Source organism: Pipistrellus kuhlii, unplaced genomic scaffold (genome assembly GCF_014108245.1).
Source record: "Pipistrellus kuhlii isolate mPipKuh1 unplaced genomic scaffold, mPipKuh1.p scaffold_m20_p_10, whole genome shotgun sequence".
Lineage (NCBI taxonomy): Eukaryota > Metazoa > Chordata > Mammalia > Chiroptera > Vespertilionidae > Pipistrellus > Pipistrellus kuhlii.
The window spans coordinates 18,745,080-18,766,685 of NW_023425405.1; the positions used below are offsets into that span (position 1 = coordinate 18,745,080).

General features: G+C 48.1%; 1 protein-coding gene across 1 annotated transcript in view; it reads right to left on the reverse strand.

Moving 5' to 3' along the window:
- ATP6V0A4 (ATPase H+ transporting V0 subunit a4) overlaps window positions 1–21,606 on the reverse strand; it is a 41,857-nt gene that overhangs the window by 11,643 nt on the left and 8,608 nt on the right. The window contains exons 7-15 of the mRNA XM_036428181.2: window positions 20,243–20,325; window positions 19,246–19,339; window positions 17,542–17,754; window positions 13,567–13,717; window positions 12,574–12,713; window positions 10,567–10,724; window positions 8,922–9,015; window positions 3,519–3,637; window positions 914–1,130 (exon numbers count right to left, since the gene is read on the reverse strand). Coding sequence (XP_036284074.1) covers window positions 914–1,130; window positions 3,519–3,637; window positions 8,922–9,015; window positions 10,567–10,724; window positions 12,574–12,713; window positions 13,567–13,717; window positions 17,542–17,754; window positions 19,246–19,339; window positions 20,243–20,325 — 1,269 coding nt within the window. The remainder of the gene's footprint in view (window positions 1–913; window positions 1,131–3,518; window positions 3,638–8,921; window positions 9,016–10,566; window positions 10,725–12,573; window positions 12,714–13,566; window positions 13,718–17,541; window positions 17,755–19,245; window positions 19,340–20,242; window positions 20,326–21,606) is intronic.

Below are 21,606 nucleotides of genomic sequence, written 5' to 3' on the forward strand. Positions count from 1 at the left end.
GCTTCTGAAGGGAAGAAGAAACAAGTAGGAATCAAACTGGTGAGGACATGCAGGGCCATGGGGGGAGCCTGACTTTCCCCAGGCACCAGGAGGAGCACTCACTGTTGGGACAGGTGCACAGGGTCCCCTGGCTTTGGGAAACTCGCCCTAGAACTTGACCCAGAAGAATCACGACCTATATCCGTGGGCCTTCCTTTAGTGAAAACTCAACCTTCAAGCAATATTATCGGCTTAATCGCTGAAAGAAGCCAGAGGAAGAGATTTATTTGTGTTACCAAAGAATGACTTACTGAGAGCTATTCATATCCAGCTCCCATGGAACATTTATACTATTTAAAAATAAAATATTGAGAGTGAAGCTGAAATAAATGGAAGGAATCAGAGCGGCAAAGAATTCCGATTGTTGGGCAGTGCTGTCCACAGAGGAAGAGCCCAGAGGAAAACAAGAGATAAAACCCAAAGGAGCCAGAAGAAGTCTCTACCCCCTCCCCCTGCACTGCCCTCACCCTCCGCCAAGAGCCTGACATGTGAACAGAGGGACTCCTCTTCCTGATCCTATTTCCATTTTCTTTCTTATAAATCTTAGCAGAAGTTTATTTTTTAAAATATATTTTTATTGATTTCATAGAGGAAGGAAGAAGGAGACATAGAAAAATCAATGATGAGAGAGAATCATTGATCAGCTGCCCCTGCATGCCCTCCACTGGGGATCGAGCCCACAACCCAGGCATGTGCCCTTGACCAGAATTGAACCTGGGACCCTTCCGTCCATAGGCCGACACTATAGCCACTGGGGCAAACTGGTTAGGGCAAGATAGCTCAGTCTTGCAAATAACTAGTCTCTGTGGTACTCAAGAGTATGAGAGAGATCTACCATAATTAGGTGCATAAAAGAAGAAAAAGCCCATAATACCTGGTGTTCGTACAGGGGTGCATTCGAGGGGTCGTTATAGTTAAACATGAACATGTTGATGAAGTGGATGAGGATGCTCGGGGCCTTCTGGGACATGTGCACATCGTAGTAGCACCACTTGAAAATGATCATGAAAACCAGGTATCCAAACAGGCACAGCATGAAAATCATCTCCGGAATAAATTGCAGAAGGATGTTGAGCGTTTTTCTGAAGTATCTAGGGGCCACACACACACAGTACATGGAGAAAAAATATTAGTAACTAATTCCTCTTCCCACAGCATAAAATGTTAACTGCATTCACTCCCCTGGGAAGCGGCAATCATGCACAGATGGAAAGGAAAGTGCTTTTGCACAAAGGATTTGGAGAGAAGCAAGTCCAGAGGTCAAGTCTGAAGCAAAGACTGAGCCCACGCAGTCAGTTGGCCAAAGCTTCAAATTCAGGCCCAGCTCATAACAACACATAGAAAACACACGGGTATATGAAGGTGACTTGAGAGCTTTCCTCCTATGAATTCCTTAAGATAGGGGGGCAAAGTAGGGCCCTCAGGTTTTTTTGGTTTTTTAAAATATATATTTCTTTATTGATTTCAGAGAGGAAGGAAGAAGGTGTGAGAGACAGAAACATCAATGAGGAGAGAGAATTATTGGTCAGTTGCCTCCTGCATGCCCCCCACTGGGATTGAGCCCGCAACCCAGGCATGTGCCCTCACCGGGAATCAAACCTGGGACCCTTCAGTCCACAAGCTGACACTCTACCCACTGAGCCAAGTCGGCCAGGGCCCCTCAGGTTTTTATAGCCTGTAAGTTAAAAATGGTTTTCATATATATTTTTTTAAATATATTTTATTGATTTTTTTTTACAGAGAGGAAGGTAGAGAGATAGAGAGCTAGAAACGTCGATGAGAGAGAAACATTGACCAGCTGCCTCTTGCACACCCCCTACCAGGAATGTGCCCACAACCAATGTACATGCCCTTGACCGGAATCGAACCTGGGATCTTTTAGTCCACAGACCGATGCTCTACCACTGAGCCAAAACAGTTTTGGCGGTTTTCATATTTTTAAATGGCGGGAGGAGAAGGGGGTGGACAGAGAGATTAAAAAGAATGCTATTTTATGATACATGATAATTACACAAAATTCAAACTTCAGCATTCATGAATCAAGTTTTATTGGAAGAGTCACACACATCCCCTTATGTGTTTGTATTGTCAATGGCAGTTTTCATGTTACTGTCTGGCCTCAAAAGTCTAAAAGGTTGTCTATCTGTCCCTTTGCAGAGAATGCATGCCAACTCCAGCTCTAAGGCCTTGGGTCCCACAGACTAAGTCAGGGGCACCCAAGTGAAAAATATCAGAAAGAGCCCTATGCCTTTTGCTAATTGCAAGAGCTAGAAAAGGAGATCCTATTTAAAAAAATGAGATTATCAGAGCTACGGGAGGCCAGCCTGACACTTAATGATGCCAAATAAGATTTGGCAGAAAGTGCAGTCTGGGATTCTTTCTCACCGAATCCGCCTGGTACTTCCAGGCAGGTGGGAGCATCAGGGTGCTTGTCATTAGTTTGCACACTAAATATTTCCTGTTTTTCAGTAGAATTGTACTTCTTCGGCCTTTTGGCCGAAGGGGTCACTGTGTGACTGGCCCTGGCCAATGAAATGGGAATGGAAGTGGCTGGTGTCACTTTGGGGTGGAAACTTAAGCGTCAACGGTAATTGACCAGCCTCCTCCCACCATGGCACTGGCAGTGCTCCCCCGATGGCTGCCCATAGCCAGGTCCCAGGGTAAAGGTGACAGGCACAGAGCCCCCAGTGGTCCTACAGTGCACTTGTCATGGTCGTTAGCTTAGCAACTGAGATTTGGGCGTTATTTGTTACCTCACCATAACCTAACTCATTCTGACTACTATAGTCCCACTCTATAAAAGAAAAAAATCTCAGAGAGGTTAAGCAACAAGTCCATGGTCACATGGGTATGAAAAATTGGAAGTAGTACTTAAGCTTCTGATTCCAAACCCTGTTATCATGTGTGTGGCCTCATGCTGCCCTCACTCTCAACCTACTCACAGCAACTCCCACCAGCCACCAGGTACCCACAGGGCGCCTCTGAACAGGCACCGTGGACGCTGGCTTCAAAGACATATTCCTGCAGCGAGAGTAAGTCAGAGAAGCTTTCCTGAGATGGTTCTTAATCGAAGGGAAGGAATAGGTGGGAGAACATTAAGACCCAAAGAAGGGAGAAGGTGCTGCCGATAAGAAGAAATTACACCAAAGGGAACTTAGACTCTGAGAGCACTTCGGCAAAAGGCACTGTGTGAGAGCTAAGCCTTGATATACACGAACAAACCTTTCAGACTGGGGGACACAAGGTGCTGTGGGCTGGCCAGCCTCGCTTTGAACCCTCGTGAGAACATTACTCACCTTTGAGGAGCTCAGTTGAGGAAGAGAGGGGCCATTCCCAGGCACTGGCTTGTCCTGGCTCACGCCAATGGACGTGGGGAAGGAATCTCACCCAGAGGGACACAGGGCACCAGCTGTGGCTCCGTCACTGTGCACCGTCAATGGGGTCAGACCAACAGGCGGAAAGAGAACCCTAAGACTCACATGTGGTTGAAAAGGCTGAGAATGACGCCAAAAGTCATCTGGACAATCCCCAGGATCACCGACATCTTCATTTTATAGGAGTTCAGGAATGTCAGCTTGTTTGAAGCCAGGTTCCAAATCTGGGAGGGAAACGTGAAGAAATGTTTGAGGCCAGAATCTGGGCGTCCTACCAGGGTTAAGGACTGTCCCCCAATTTCCCCGGAGAAGTTGCTCCGGGATCCACCGCCTCTAATTCCAGTCCCGTTCCACTCGTCACTTTAGGTTCAGAGAAGGACCAAGCCCCTTATATAAATGCACCTCTGATGACAGAAGTGTCTGAACCATTAGTGCCAGTAAAATAGCAAGTGGCTGGAAGGAAACTGGGGAGGAAAATCCCACAATATTTTTCCCTGACGGAAATGAAGATAAATCATGAAATATTTTGGAGATCCCAAACTTGCCTCAGTTCCCTTAATCAAAGTGTAGCTCTCTGGCCCATGAATTTATCCAATCCTTCTTAAAAAAAAAAAAAAATGATTTCAGAGAGGAAGGGAGAGGGAGAAAGAGATAGAAACATCAATGATGGCCCAAAACGGTTTGGCTCAGTGGATATGCCTTCGGACTGAAAGGTCCCGGGTTCGATTCCAGTCAAGGGCATGTACCTAGGTTGCGGGCACATCCCCAGTGAGGGTTGTGCAGGAGGCAACTGATGGATGTTTCTCTCTCATCGATGTTTCTAACTCTCTATATCTCTCCCTTCCTCTCTGTAAAAAATCAATAAAATGTGTTTGTTTGGTTTTTAAAAATCAATGATGAGAATCATTAATTAGCTGCCTCCTGCACAACCCACACTGGGGATGGAGCCTGCAATCCAGGCATTTCCTCACCAGGAATCAAGTCATGACCTCCTGGTTCATAAGTCAATGCTCAAACACTGAGCCACACCAGCCGGGCTATCCAATCCCTTCTTAATAATACATAGCATGTCTGACTTTGAAAGTCTATGGTGCTTCACATTACAAAGCATCTTCCAGGCCCTTCACAAGAATATACTGCGGTAGCCTATATTTATTAGCACTCTGGGTAAGGCATGGTCCCTGCCTTCTCTGAAGTTCCTGCTTGTCAACTTGCGAAGGAATGGGCATGTGTATCTACCTGCCCCCAGGAGAACAACACAGACAGCAAGCCCCCACCCTCCGACCCATCCAGGGGTCAGGGGGCTGATCAGTGACCCCATTCACCCATGTTCTTCTTCCCCACAGAAATTTTAACTCCCTGTAGTTTCCAATCCCCACCCTCAGGCGAGTGATTCAAGCCCTCTCCACCACCTCTGACACCTCTCCAACTTCAGGCACATCCCCAGCTGCCTGCTAGACACGTCTCCAGGGCTTGTCCTACTGCATCTCCAAGGTAGCAACGCCACAAACTTCCCTTCCCTCCTACAGTGGCTCAATGCCTCATCACCTGCCTCCTCTCCTGTACACACAGGCAGGGACCACACCTCACTGCTTCTTTACGATGTCCCGAGTGGCTCCCAGCGGACCGATCACTAAGGAAGTCGCTGGGGAGGTGAGAGAAGGGACATCAGTGATGATGCCACACTCCAGAGGAGCTACCCCCCTCCCCATGTGCCTCGACCTCTAAGCTGCACCAGGCCTGCCCTCCACAGCCTGCTCCTCCTCTGCCCACCTGGTTAACCAACCCTGCAGGATCTCTCAGCTTGGTGAGGGCAGGGGAACTAGCACCCTGCAGAGCCAGCCAAGCCAGCCAAGCCAAGCACTAACCATGCTCATCGGTAACTACCTGGCACACACTAAGCTCCTTAAATGTGTTTATCCTGTTTAATTCTAACAAAAACCCCATGAGATAGAGACATGTGTCCCCCCCTTAAGCTATGGTTTCACTTTTTGTGGTTTCAGTTGTCCATGGTCAACTGTGGTCTGAAAATATTAGATGGAAAAATTCCAGAGATAAAAAATTTGTAAGTTTTAAATCATGTGCCATTCTGAGAAGTCTGGTGAAATCTCGAACTGTCCCTTTCCATACCACCTAAGTCTCGAGCCATTACGTTGACCAGGGTCTCCGCACTGTACACTTCCCGCCCGTTAGTTACTGAGATCAACACTAACATAGTATTGATACTAACGTAGGGCTTGTGTTCAAGTCACCCTTATTTTACTTAAATAAGGGCCCCAAGGCAATGCTGGCAATTCAGATATGCCAAAGAGGATCTATTAAGTGCTTCCTTTAAGTAAAAAAGTAAGCACAGTACAATAAGGTAGTTTAAGATAGAGGCCATACTCATATAACTTTTATTACAGTATCTTGTTATAATTGTTCTAGTTTATTATTGCTAATCTCTTATTGAGTCTCATTCATAAATTAACTTTATCAGAGTTATGTATGACAGGAAAGGCAATGTACATGGAGTCAGTACTATCCACGGATTCAGGCATCCACTGGGGGTCTTGGGACGTATCCCCATGAGTAAGGGAGGACAACTCTATAAGGGTCCCCATTTTACACATGAGGGAATTGACCTTATTTTCAGGGAAACGGGGTTAGTTAAACACATAGAAAAAATAATGCAAATAGCAAATGGAGCATTTACCCCATTTATGCACTAAACTCTTTGTAGGTGTTTTACATGCGAAAATCATTTAATCTTCTTGTTATGGGAGAAAAACATGTCTTGTCTTCCCCCATTGCTAGTGGGAGTGGACTTCTTGGGACACCATTGGAATAAACACTTCCTGATGCCCCCAAGAGAAGATGAGAAATAGTAGAAAGTGTTATTTCCATGGGATTTCGCCCCTGGCTCTCCAAAGTCCCGTTTCCCTTAGCCGGGCTATGGAAGAAGGGTAGCTGGGGTGTCAGTAGAGCTCAGATCAGAGCCAGTGCCCAGCATTTCGGGCCAGGATTTAAACACAGGCTGCCTGATTCCTAACCATTGTTATGTTCATTTCTTATAAAATACTTACAGACACCTTTAGAAAGGCCACACAGCTCTGATAGCCAAGTATTTCGTGATTTGGTTCAAAATAGATGATGCATTCAGTCAGTAAATGCAGCTGTAGAAGCTTCCATTATGCAGAAACCAAGCCCGTCATTAATATATGTAAGAGCTAACATAGGCAGAGGTGTTCTGTTTACCAGGTTATCTCTGGGGACTAGGACGGCAGGCATCGGAGAGATGGGAAACACAAGTCTTTCTTTTCATTGTTACAGTATTTTGTATTATATGGATTCTTAATCGCACATATTATTATTTTATGATAAAAAGACCATAACTTTTTTAAAAATCTAAGTGCTTCCTGGAAGAAGATTTTTTCACACACACACACACCCCACCCCCTTCTCTTTCACCCTCACATTTTCCTTTCTGTTTTGCCTGGTGGACAGATGACAAAAACCGCCCACAGAGCAGGAACTCTGGAGGGCTCAGCTCTGAGATGTGACTTACACACCCTCCCTTTGTGGGGGGCAGACCTGGGCACTCAGGATTTGCTGCTGCATTAGATGTGGGCGGTGAGGGCAAGAGAGAGGACAGTGGGAGCAAAACGATTCAAAGCAAGGCCAATCAGACCCTAAAACCACCCCCTCTGTCCTCCCCGTCCTGCTTGCTAATCAGAAAACCCCCAGAACCAAAGACAAAGCCTTCCAGTCACAAAAATAACAACTTGCATGTCTTTTTAGCACTTTGCAGCTTGCAAACCAGCTTTCAAGGACTTTTCTTCTTTTGATAAAATTTGGAATGCAAGTGCCCCTGAGAAGCAAGCATAAACACATCCTGCGTAATGGGGGTGTTTTTGTTTTTTGTTTTTTAATATATTTTTGTTGATTTCATAGAGGAGGGGAGGAGTGATAATAACATCAATGAGAGAGAATCATTGATTGGCTGTTTCCTGCACGCCCTCTACTGGGGATGGAGCCCACAAGCCAGGTATGTGCCCTTGACCCTTCAGTCCACAGGTCGATGCTCTATCCACTGAGCTAAACCGGGTACGGCCTGAGTAATGCTTTCTGTTTTGTTTGTCTTTAAATCTCACCAGAAGATATTTTTTCATTGGTTTTTAGAGAGAGTATGGAGAGTATGAGGGGGGGGGGGACGGGGGGGGGCGTGATGAGGAAGGGCAGAGAGAGAGAAACATCACTGTGAGAAAGACACATCAACTGGTTGCCTCCTGCATGTGCCCCAACCAGGGCCAGAGCCTACAACTGAGGCATGTGCCCTTGGCCGGAATCAAACCCAGGACCCTTCAGCCTTCAGGCTGATGCTCTACCCATGGAGCCAACAGAAAAGTTAGGGCACTTTCTGTTTTTATAAGGGGGTCAGGGGGTGGGAGGGCAGGCAGTGGGAGGACCCAGGAAAACTGAAGAGGTGAGAGATGACCCTCAAGATAGGAGAGACCAAACAACCAATGTTAGGGCCAGTGCTGCTCCCTCTTAACGATCAGCAACTAAAGCTGAGCTTTTGGGTTCTCTGTCACAAAAAGAGCTTAGAAGATATACTTCGGGACTGTGTCTCCCAAATTCAGGTCTAGATCATTCATGCTCATTTGGAGCACAAGGCTGCCACCTGGTGGCGATCTGCACTGGGCCACTACTGTGCGTGTCTTCTGGAAAACCCCTTCATATCCAGTGTGCGGAATCACCTTGGTTTTGCTCAGCTCAAATCCAATCGAGACAGATATAACAAACAAAAGCTGACAATCTCTTTTTCCACTCGTATCAATTCTAGGCAGTAAAATGAAACAAAAATAAAAGCAAATCCATATTTTTCTAGGAAAAAAAAAGTTACCCCACTTCAAGACAATGCCCAAGTAGGAAACTTGATTAGGATGCTAAATTGGTGATCTAATATGCAGACTTCCCAGGCAACCAGGGCCTTTTAAATGAAGCAGTCATTGTCCAGCGGCGTGGCTCCATGGTTGAGCGTCAACCTATGAACCAGGAGGCGAGGGTCGATTCCCAATCAGGGCACATGCCCAGGATGTGGGCTTGATCCCTCACAGGGGGTGTGCAGGAGGCAACTGATCAGTGATTCTCTCTCATCATTGACATTTCTATCTCTCTCCCTCTCTTTTCCTCTCTGAAATCAATAAAATTTATTTATTTATTTATTTATTTTTAAGAAGCAGCCATTAAGTGCCAAGGCATAAGTGATGGAGGATGAGGCAGAGGTTTGGGGAATCGTATGGAAAACGACCCAGGGGCTGGGACAGGGATGCAGGCGAAACACTTACTTGAAGTCAGCGCAGTGTGTCACAAAACCTCCGTCCATGTAATGCTATCTCAACACACGTTGGTTGGTTTGACAGGTTCTGGCACTCCCCCCATCACACCCCACACCGCCGCCCCGATTTCTCCTCAGACAGTCATCTAACTATTTAATAACTACTTAAGCCCAGAGAACATTGTTACCGGATCAATCCCAAATGGGTACGGGTTCCCAGAGTACACGCCCGGAATGGCGGGGTTCAGCTGCAAAAGTGGGTTTGTTTCCACCGTTTCCATGCTACAGAGGGAGGAAGGAAAAACAAAGCCAGTGAGTGACCAAAGGTGGGACAAAGTACCTGGGTGCCATCTGTCAAGCCAATCACAGCTAACGGCTGGTGCAACGCATCAAATTCAGCTCATTGGGTTAGCCCATGAGTGGTACTGAACCCCCACTGTGTGCCAAGTACCGTCCTGGGGCCTGAGCAACAGAAATGAACCACCAACCCCCAAGGAGTATATAGTCTAAGCTTTCAAAGTGCTCCCAGCCTAAGGGGGTACACATAGTAAAAAATAAAAATAAAAACTATACTACATCAGAGAAAAGGTGGGGCAGGGATGAAGGAGCCCAGAGAAATAGATTCTAGCCCTGGGACCAGCCTGGGCACTCTCTCCCGGGAGCACATGATGAGAGGAGGGAGGAGGGAGCTGGCTTTCACACAGGGGCCCTGATCTCTGTGAAACTCAGCCCTCAACAGTTGGTGTCCATGAATGTCTTTAAGCTCATGTGTCATTTTCACCCAGAAACACAAAACAGCACACATCTATAGAGGGCCCCCAAAATGAGTATCTGAAATGGTGAGAGACAGAGTGCTGGCAACTTTAACAGACGGTCTGCAAAAACACCTGCTTCCTCCTGCGGCTGAGGTGCTGGAGGTGTTCGGTCTCAGAGAGGAGGATTAGGGAGTCCGATCATGTCCCCAGGCCCTCGATGGACAGTGAAGGCAGCCGGCACAAACTGGCCACCCTAGACACACACACAGATCCCTGTCTTAACAACACACCTCGGGGCAAGTGGTTGGATTTCACTAGCAGCGACGTGTTTGTGTGTCCACAAACCAGAAAGCCACCCCTGACGAGAGCGAACTGGCTGGGTACCCACAGCTAGCCTGCTGTTGAGCATAAACAGTTTCACAGAACACCAGCATCCTGTGACCGCGATGGATTGAGACAAAAGCAAGACCAGTCCACAGCCATATCTGATATAGAATATGGACATATCAACAGAAGGACATTGTCCAAATCACAAAAATGACCAGAGATAACCTTTGTCCTCTTAGAGGCCAAATCCTCTAAGTCAGCCCTTTCTTTAAAAAGAAAAAAAAAATAAAATATATATATATATATATATATATATATATATATATATATATATATATATATATCCCTTCCAGAGAGGAAGGGAGAGAGAGAGATAGAAATAGCAATGATGACAGAGAATCATTGACTGGGTGCCTCCTGCATGCCTCATGCTGTGGATCGAGTCCTCAACCCAGACATGTGCCCTGACCAGGAATCAAACCATGACCTGCGGGTTCATAGGTTGACACTCAACTACTGAGCTACGCCAGCCAGGCAGTTGAGCTAAAGTTTTAAAAGCTATTTCCATGTGTACCAGTTGCCAGCACGTTACTGAGGAAGTGGCACAAGGTCTCACACCAGTTGAGAAAAATGGCATTATTTGTTGAATTTGTGGGTACACCTCCGGGCCGAGCCAGGTATAGATTTGCTCACCATAGATGGCCAGGAACAACCCCCCTCTCCCCCCGCCCAACCCCGACTGTGAACTCACCTCCATGTGCCATTTCTGAACATGGGTCGGACGCTCCAAGAAGAGCCGAAGATGTTGAAGGCCTTGGAGAAGCAGTCGTTGTAAATGAAGCCCGTGTAAATGGAGAAGATGCCCATGAGGAGGATGAGATAGCGCCCTTGGAAGAAGGTGTTCCAGATCTGGCCTCGGGGAGACAGAGAGGGCTGTCAGTGAGCCCTGAGCCGGCCCCAGGGGCGTGTGCAATCAGGTCTCTCCATAGCAAGGCACGCAGGCCCCATGAAGGGGGCCACGCGATGAGGCAGGCACCAAAGTGACCCAAATAGCAAGAGCACACACACCATGATTTTCCTGAGCTTCTACAGGTCACTTAGAAAAGTCCTGGACTGTCATTGCTATTGTGGAAACAAGCATAGAAGCCTCATATTCTTGAATTCAGCCTTGGTTAGAAGATGTGATTGAAACAGAAACTGAGGCCTCGCCTGTGAAAGAAGGGACTTGAAAGTGTGTGGCTGTGTCTCAAGCACTTCCAGGAGGTAAGCACTGAGCTGGCTGCTAAATTTTTACTGCAAGTCAAATCTATACTCATTTGGTGGGTCTCCATTAAAAGTTGAGTTCCTAAGTGCATCCACTAAGAAGAGAAAGTATTTTCCCAATACTGCAGGATGTGCAACAACCATCAAGAACCACTGAGTGGGAGTTGGAGGCTTCAAATATTTATTACAGGAAACTACATCTATTAAAATGCTTGTCAGGATCCTGGCCGGGTTGCTCAGTTGGTTAGAGCGTCAAACTGATAAGACAAGGTTGCGGGCTCAATCCCAGGTCAAGGCACTTACAAAGAATGCATGAGTAAGTGGAACAACAAACCAATGCTTCTTTCACTCTTTCTCTCCCTTCCTCTTCCTCTAAATCACATGTGACAAACACAAGGCCCGAGGGCCAAATCCGTCCCGCCAGGCCTTGCAATGTGGCCTGCACAATGTGGCTTGCAATGTGGCGCTGTCATCACTGCACTCTGCTGCGTTCCATCACAATGACAGTTTATGACTGTTCAGTAAACCATTCAGCCCGCGATTTAGGCTGGATTTTAGATTTTGGCCCCTTCTCTGATTGAGTTCGACACCCCTACTCTAAATAAAATGCTTGTCATGAAAAGTGTATTAGCCATAGGTCGATTTATCACTAACCTTGCTTGTGATTAACCTACTCTGACATCACTGAACTAGCTCTAGTTAAATCAACCTGTAAAAAATAGATTGCAGATAGTCTTAAAACTCAGAACACAGCTAAAGGCATGTTTGCACTTTGTAGAATGCAATACCACTGGCCACAAAGAGACGTCAGCTGGTTAACTTTGAAACAATACAACTCTTGAGTTGTCTCCACCTTCACATCGCTCTGTGAGGGAACTCCATGAAAGGTCTAGAGACTTCAAGTGTGAAAGTGAAGACATGGTGTTCGGGATGTCTGTGCTTCACAGGATACTGAGCAGGGGGTTGTGGGGAAGGGCCTCTACCATAAAAAAATTATTTGTGCTATTTTAAGTGAAAAAAAAATGAGGCTACCAATTAATATACACTATTTGACCCTGACTTCTAAAATTATATATTTTTGTATAAGCACAGAAAGGAAACTAGAAAGATAATACAGGTACACTCATTGTAATTTTTTTCTAAGTAGATAGCTATATTTTCCCAATAAACATATATTGCTTTTATAATCAAAGAAAAAAATCAATAGTAGCAAAAAAGAAAAAAAAGGGGGAGGGGTGGTGGAGATCAATGCCTTGCCAAACAATGTACAAAAAATGCTAAAAGGCACTGCACCAAACCATCCAAAGGACTATGGATGAAAAGGGACCACATGCTAACCTGACAACCTCAGGGAAGGCCTCGTGTTTATGCCGAGTTTGGGCCCTTACTTTTCTTAAGAACATGCTATTCCTATGGCAAAAACAACATCCACATGTTCTTGAGGAAATGAGACATTTATGTTCTTGAGGAATTGAGACATCTGATGGGCGCCCACCTCATTATCCGTCTTCTGGGCAAGCAAGCGTCTCTCATTATGGACCATCCAAAGGGCTGCCAGCAGCATCACGGTTCCGTGACCACAGTCTCCAAACATCACGGCAAACAGGAAGGGGAACGTGATGATGGTGTAGGGAGCTGCAGAGGCGAGAACCACAACAGCCTGAGCCTTCCCAGCAGTCCTTTGGGCTCCCGACTAAAGATCTGTCTACCATGCTCCTGGTGAGAGGCTGGCTCCCCCTGGTCTTTCTGATTCTTTTATCTCTCAGTATTCGCACCCCTGACACCTGCTTGGCTCCCACATACATGAGCTCATCAGTGGATAAGCACTATGATTCCCTATGTTATAGATGAGCTGAGTTTGGGAGCGGTTAAGTGACTTGCCCAAGACCACAAAGTTTCATGGGATTTAAAATCTGTTTTCTACATGCTTTTTATTCTCTTTCCACTACCATCTTCTGCTTGTTTCTCCACCATTCACATGCACCATAGACCTCCAGCAGTTATGCACCATGGGGCCCTGCCTTATGGTTCACAAATTAGATTGGGACACGGGCTACATAAGAACAGCATCATGCACTGCTTGGCTAACAGACATCTGGTCTACCCCTTTATTTTATAACATCACAGTTTATGTCACTAGGAACCCAGTCTTCTGACTCCACGTTCTGTGTGTCCCATCTCTCCCACACAACTATGGGAGTGTGAAGATGCCTAGAGATGATCCTCATTGAATTGTTAAACAAAGAACCAAATGTGGCTGCCTGATAAGGCTACAGTTTAATGGAGAACAGGTGAAATCTTGACAAGGAACAAATCTTTCACTAATCACCTTTTACAGAAGACAATGCAGAGCATTACAAAAACAAATACGATTTTAGGAAAGCCAAAGTTTTAAGTAATTCACCTCCTAGGTTGCCACCTTGGGGGTAAAACTTACCCAATTTTCATTTTCAAGCTGCTCAGGCATGCAACATATCAGGCACCTTACCTGGGTTTATCTCTCGGTAATTGCCTACGCCATAGGCATCTACAATATTCTGGAAGCCGGCAGTGAATTTGTTGGTCCTGTTAAAGGTGGGAGGAGCCGTTTTAGATTGCACTGCTGTCAAGATAGGGGCCATGGAGGAGCCACTTAGTTCCTGCAAGAAAGAACAAATGACAAAAACGTAAGGAGGAGCGCCTTGGGCTGGGTACCAGCACGTGGATCACAGGGCAACGTTTGCCACCACTTACTGGGTGGACGTGGGATCTCCTGGCCTCTTTGAGACTCATGATCTCTCCCATAAAAGTGAAAACCTTCCTAACACTTATCTAACTTATCTGACAGGAGGGTTGTCGGGAGAGTAGAATTTCTCCTGCTTTTCTGGAAGTTTGCAGTCTCCTGCTCCTCAAATGCATATTTCCGCTTCGGCTCTGGGGCTGGCTCTGCTCTTCCTTTCTCTCCAACCGCTCCCCCAAGAGCTCATCCGCTTTTTGTGAATTTTGGTTCAATCTTTCAAATGGCCTTGACTTGCTTGAAAATTTCAATTATTTTTTTTTTTTCATTGCCTGCCTAGGCTTGCAAACTCTCATGTCTCAGCAACCCCACATAATCCAGAAGCCTAGAACTGGAATCGTCAGCTTGCCCTAATGCCAGGCTCTTCCTCTGACAGTCTCCATTCCCCAAATTCTTAAAACATTGAAGTCCACAGACTTCTCCCTTCTTCTGATGTAGTCAACCAATCTCCAGATCTTGCTAATTGTCCCTTTGCAATCCCTCTCCCTCCCATTCCCACAGCCACCAGCCACACCCTAGCCTCCCCATCTTCCTTCATCTCTTTCCCTCCCATTTATCTTACACTCCAGACTGCATAATCCTTTTAATAAAACAAAACAAACAAAAGGCATTAGTCATGTTACCTTCCTGCTCAAAAATCCTCAAAGGCTTCCTCTTACCTAAAGAATTGAGCCAGAGCTCTTTAGCTTTGTAATCAAAACCTCTTTATATCGCTGACTTAATCCTCTGTTCACACCTTCACCCCCACTGCTTTTCTGTGGAAATCACCCAACTCCACAGTTGCCACCTCCCTTGTTCACTTGCCCAAGTAGGAACCACTCTCCAAGCTCACCCCCCATGAGCCTCCTGGTCACACTCCCAACAGCACTTACCACCTGCACACCCAGTGGGGCTGAGCACCAGCTAAGTGAGTGCTCATCAGTCATCCTAACAATGCCCCATTTTAGAGATGAGGAAATTAAGGTATAGAGAAGTTCAGTACCTTTCCCAAGCTTACATGCAAGCAGAGGAATTCCTTACTCTGTGATTATATACTAGAGGCCCGGTGCACGAAATTTGTGCACATGGAGGGTCCCCAAGCCTGGTGACAATCACGGCCACTTGGGGCCTTCTGGCTGCCAGCCAGGGCCTCCCTTCATTCCATATCGCCCCCTGGTGGTTAGCACGTGTCATAGCAAGCGATTGAACTCCCAGTCTCCTGGTTGAAATCCCAAGGGGACAATTTGCATATTAGGCTTTTATATATATAGCTCTTTTCATGTGTGTGATTATGACCTCCTTGAGGTCAAGGACTGTGCCTTCCTCCTTTCTTCCTAACATGTCCTCCAGCAGCAGACATAACATTAGCATAACCTAAGTATTTTTTGCTCATTAGTGATAATAGCTATCCTCCTACACTTGTCTCCTTATCTCCTACCAGCATAGAGCCTTCTACTCCTATCTGGGGAAATTCTTTGATTATTTTAGAGCAGTGTTTCCCAAACTTTTGACATATGCGTACCCCTTCTATAATTTTCATAACGCTGAGTACCCCTCGTACCAGAGAACGTAGAATTAGGCGCAGCTAAGCACAGTGCAGTGCATATCCCCACAAACTCTGATGCAACGCGTACCCCCACCAAACTCTTCCTGTACCCCTGGGGGTACGCATACCACACTTTGGGAAACACTGTTTTAGAGGATGAAGAAACTGTAGAAGTAGCCATAAGCAGCAGCCTTGTAGAAGTCTGACACCTTTGTGATTACAGAGCACATTGTCCAGTGAAATCCTTGTATTAGGACAACTCCTCCCCGAAGGCTTGACATCTTCTCCACACCACAGCCACGTGTTTCTAAAATGCAAACCGGATCATGTCACCCAGCACGGGAATAAAATCAGCTCATTTACACCGCCAGGTGGTCCTTCAGGAACGGCCCTGCACCTTCTTCCCATTCCTCAAGCTGCTGCAGCCTCTCTCCAGCCTCTGGTCTTCAGGTGGACCTGCACCACACACTCCTCCCACCTCTCTTCTGACCACGCTTCCACAGTCCAGCTCATGCATCACTTCCTCCAGGGAGCCCTCTGCCCTCCCCAGTCTGGGTGAGACACTCTTTGCAGGTGCCCCCTTTGGGGAGTTACTGGACCATCATGTAAGGACATTCAAATCCTGCCTCCTGGCTACAGGATCACAACAAGTTACTTCCACTCTATCTGCCTCAGTTTCCTCATCCGTATAAAGGGGATAGAGACAGCTCCTATCTCTTAGTCCCACCCCACCTCAAGGCCTTCACCTTTGGATCCCTCAGCCTGAAAGCTCTTCCTCGCACCCACTCCGGTCTTCCCAGGGCATTTAGGGAAGTCTGCTCCAATGCCAGCCTTCAGAGGGGCCCCTGCCCAGAGCAGCCCTATCAGAGCTGTAAGACCTCAAAGTTCAAGCGCTGCCTTGACATCGTTGCATCTCACAGGGCCTCAAAGGTCAAGCCATGAGTCCCTCTGGTCTCACCAGCTATGCCACCCACTCAGCAGGCAAGGCCCACCACTGTCCTCTCAGCCAGCCCAGCCCAGTGCCTAGTGATCAATCTAATGGGTTCCGCTTCCCAGAAAATTATTCCAGTGAGCTAACCACACCCTCCCACCGGAACCAGGGGTCACCCGACCCTGTTGTCACTACAGAGCCTGCCTCCCTCAGCCCCTGCTGGCTCACTCTGCTTCCAAGTACCGGCCCCAAGTGCAGCCTCCACGTGGCCCTGTGTGGCACGTGGTGTCCTCCCCGGGTGACGAGCATATGTGACTAGTAAACTGCTGCCAATCTCAGCTGTCCAGCGCCAGGCATCCCGTGTTTGGCTACCTGGCACTCTTTAGGGCAGAGGGTCCCTTCTTCACCAATAAATGAGAGTCCACAACTCACCCCACCCCTCACCACCCCCTGCCTCACTTCCGCCCACCATGGATCACAGCCTGACATCACACTAACGATGGACATGCCGAGTGCCTGTCTCCCTTTCTCGGAAGTCTATCAGAGCAGGGCCTTGTGACGGCACAGGCCTACATCTGCTCCTGTGCACCGTGAACATGAGAGACATGAATGGCAAGCGCCGTGAGACCAAGCACGTAGGGCGCCTTCTGCTCCCGCCGGCTGTTCCTACAGGTGCCTGGCTATTGTCTGTCCAGGGAGACCGTGACTGTTATGAGGCAGAGGGTGGTGAGAGCCACAGTCATAATGAGCATGAAAGACAAAGTGACTGCCGAAACTGGTTTGGCTCAGTGGATAGAGCGTCAGCCTGCGGACCGAATGGTCCTGGGTTCAATTCCGGTCAAGGGCATGTACCTTGGTTGTGGGCACATCTCCAGTAGGGGGTGTGCAAGAGGCAGCTGGTCGATGATCCTCTCTCATCGATGTTTCTAACTCTCTATCCCTCTCTCTTCCTCTCTGTAAAAAATTCAATAAAATATATTTTAAAAAAAGAAAAAAGAAAAAAAAGAAAGCCAAGGTGACTAATGGTCCATCGCTGAGAGGAAAGGCGTTTCTGCTATGCGCCCCGCCTCCAGTCACAACCGCAGACACAAAGACCAAAGTGACAATCCTACCAGCAAGGCACCTGTGAGGTTCACGTGACTCAGGAGGCTGACAACCCCTCAGTGCCCGAGGGGCTGCCGAGGCCGGACATGACTCATCTTCCCCCTCCCCCGCTCCGCCTGCCACCCACCATGCCTTGCTCCAGCGCCTTCTTGATGCGCCCGGCGTCCGCCACGGGGAACCAGATCTCAGCGATGAGGCACTGCTGGGTGACGTCAATGTTGCACATGTTGAGGATGTGGTAGATGGCCTTCATCTTCTGCACCTTGACCGCCCAGGAGTGCCAGTTGGCAGCCGCTTCCTGCAGGAGGCCCTGGCGGTGAGACTCCGTTTGTGTTATCACCTGGGCAAAAAGCAACACACAGAAAAATGAGGGGCACTCAGGAAATGTCTGTCAATGTGACAGAAATGGGGGTTTCGTCAGCCACCGTGGCTTCCTTTGCTCTGGGCTCCCTCCTCTGGCCTGTGGCTCTCTCCTGGCCTCTCATGAGCAGTGTGTCTCCCCTACTAGAGGTTAAAGCCCTTGGCAGAATCTCCCTTTTTGTATAAATTCCTTCTAGTACTACTGTTATTGTTGAATTCCTATCTCCCAAAAAGATATGTTCAAGTCCTAATTCCTGGTAACTGTGAAGGCGATCTTGTTTGGAAATAAGGTCTTTGCAGATGCCATCCAGTTAAGATGAGGTCACACCTGAGTAGGGTGGGCCTACTGCGTATGACTGGTGTCCTTGTAAGAAATTTGGACAAGGAGGTACACAGAGAAGAGCACCTGTGTGATGGAGGTAGAGACTGGGGTGACGCATCCACACACCAAGGAATGCCAAGAGACCTTTCTAGGAGGGCAAAGATGTCCGTTAGCCGGAGAGTTCAGAAACACACACACAGCCAATGTCTAAGGACAGCACCGAGGATCTAGAACTGTGCTGGCCAACGCGTCAGCCGCATGGAGCGACAGGAAATTAAATCCCTCGCCATGTCCCAAGAGCTCCAAGCCCCAGGTGCTTGGCTCCTGCGGGTTATAATATAACATTTCCCCCACCACAGACATCTCGTTGGGGCAGCACCGATGCAGAATTTACAGTACACTGTGGGACCAGCTGCTCTTAGGGATAACTTTCAAAGCGTATTACAGAAAGTATTCTAATCACGTGAATGCTGAGTGCCACCCTGGGTGAGGACAGACTTTACAACAACTGGGCCATTCAGCAGAAAAAGCATCGGTCAGGCCGAGACCGGTTTGGCTCAGTGGATAACAGAGCATCGGCCTGCAGACTGAAAGGTCCTGGGTTCAATTCCTGTCAAGGGCATGTACCTTGGTTGTGGGCACATCCCTGGGGGTGGGGGGTGGGGTGCAGGAGGCAGCTGATCGATGATTCTCTCTCATCGATGTTTCTAACTCTCTATCCCTCTCTCTTTCTCTCTGCAAAAAATCAATACCATATATATATATATGTATATGTATATATATATGTGTGTGTGTGTATGTATATATATATATATATATACACACACACATATATATATATATATAAATAACATCATCGGTCAGGCTGGCTGTTTGACTTCACTGGCTAGCTGGCTGTATCTTAGATGAGGCTGGGCTGTGCTCAGTTGTAGCTCCAGGCAAACTATTCCTGACATGAAGAGTCATCACCTCGAGCCTATGAAACAGCCTCTTTGATATGAAATCGTCTGCACCAGGAGCTACAAGAGCCTAGCAAGCACCCCAGCCAGCTTCCCAGCGAGGACCCCGGAGGACAGGACTGGTTGGGCAATGGCAGAGGCAGCCCCACCGCAGGGCCCCTCGGACCACGGGCCGGAAGCCCTCACTCACGGTGACTAAGTCTTCCAGCCTCGTGTTGATGCCGGCCAGCATCTCCTTGCGCTCCGCCGCGGGCTCTGGGCAAGGGTAGATGGTGGCCCGGAACCTGTGTGTAATGCATTCCAAAGGGACACGTGGTTACAGCTCCGGGGCAGTCTGCACACCCTCCTCTGCTAAGTCACTGTTGGCTGGTGTTGGTGAAGCAACACCTTTTCCTAGACTCACCCTCTCGGAGGCCGTCTATCCATGAACCCCATAATAAGGGGTTCCCAACACGTGGCTCATACTATAGGAATGAGCTTCTGTCAAACCATAATGCCTGTGAGCTGTGACATAAACAAGACTACAAGCTTAACTTGCCCCTTTTCTCTTCCCACCTCCAAATCTATGAATGCATTCATATCCTTCTTTACGGAGTAACTTCTGCTTCTAAGGGGCTGGATATGAGATGATTCTGCAGCATTAGAAACAGCTTAGCCAAAACCGGTTTGGCTCAATGGATAGAGCGTTGGCCTGCAGACTGAGGGGTCCCGGGTTTGATTCCAGTCAAGGGCATGTACCTTGTCTATAGGCACGTCCCCAGTAGGGAGTGTGCAAGAGGCAGCTGATTGATGTTTCTCTCTCATCGATGTTTCTAACTCTCTATCCCTCTCTCTTCCTCTGTAAAAAAATCAATAAAATATATTAAAAAAAGGAAAAGAAAAAAAAGAAAGAAACAGCTTAGCCTGGGGTTTGCCTGTGAGCAGGAGAAAACCGCAATGGTTAAAAGGTCCGCTTTTAGTTACCTTTACATTTTGCCCCTTCCAGGCCTCTCAGTTCCTATTCCCACAGCTATGAAGGGCCAGTTACATTCTTCACATTCTCTTGTCAAATGTGGGAAAGTTATTCTGAATCCCTCAGCGGACCTCAGAGGCCCCGATGGTGCGTTTCGCACTGCACACCTCCGGCCTCACCCTGCCCCGCATCACTGGTGCAGGAGCCACTGCCCGCGCCCCCCCGCCCCCCTTACCCCTCACAGATCTTCCTGATCTTCTGCCTGAGCTGCTCTCCTTGATAAAATATGATGAACATGTTCTTCTTCACTTCTTCTTTCTGGAAAATCAGAACAAGGAGAAGAAAATTAGCTTTTCTTTCTGGTTACACTGTTATAAAAACGCCCAGCTCTGTTTTCAAATATATATAAACTTAAAATTGAAAAGCTTCCATTGCTCCCAGTTGGTCCCAGTCCATCATTCATTACGGTTGAGGGCAAGGCTGCGGAGGCAGGCTGTACGGGGCCAGCAGGGAGGCTGGTGCGGCCTGAAAGGGACGGAGAGTTCCACTCTCGGCTACTAGCTGGATTGCCGCTGGGCCTTGTCCTCAGCTCTGAGCCCTCTCCCTAAAGAGAAGAGGGTCGCCAGGATATTACCAGGCTTAACACGAGAAGAGCTGGCCTTGCTCCCAGCATTAACTCACACACAGACATTGCAGGGGCGAGTAAGAGCTTGGCATTTAACGAAGGTAGAGCTATGCCTAATGTGGGACTCACAGACTCTCACTGTCCATCCGTAAGAACATGGATTAAAGTGCACCTTTCCTTTGCCTGCCTGCTTGTGTTTATGTGCAGATCAAAGTCTGGGACTGCGACACAGGAAAGTACATTGAAACCCTGAGGGTGAGGCCCGTGGCGTTAGCGTCCTAGGACAGCGTGGAAGGCGTACCAGGAAGCCGGGCCTCGGCCGATCTTGCATCCTCGGAGCCCAACAACGTATTTTTGGCCGGGAGCCCGGATGTGGCCCATGCTTGTACCTTCACCCCAGATGGGCAACGTTAGTGGTGTCTGGAGCTGCTGATGAGGCAAGACGCCAAATCCACTGCGTGATCAAACCACCCAGGGCCTCTGCGGTATAACATCGCCACACACGGCTCTCGCGTGGCGCGGGCAGAAAGGGTAGGCAGGGTAGGCAGGGCAGTTCCTCGCTCCAGGCCCAAAGTCACCGTGCCAGAGACCCCACAGATCCTTGCAGCCAGGACTGCCAGGGCCCCACGCCAGGCCTGCCCAAACCCATCAGACACCTGCGCCTCACCAGCCCGTCTCTCCAGCAAGGTTAGCCGAAACAGCTGCCAACACAAAGCAACCACAGCCAGTGTGTGCATTTCTGACGCCGCGATGCTCAGGCCTGGACAGCGGGCTGGCGCAGAGGGTACAAGCTTCGTCAGGTTCCCTTCCTGCTGCAGAGCCGCGGCACATGGTCTGTGCTTTCTCGGGCCACAGACCCAGGGGCTTGCGCTTCTTGCGCTTGCAGGATTTCCTCAGGTTGTCTTCCTGAGTCTGGTTAATGGGGGTAAGATCGCGGGCCACAGATCTGCGGACAGCTCGGATCTCAGCAGGCT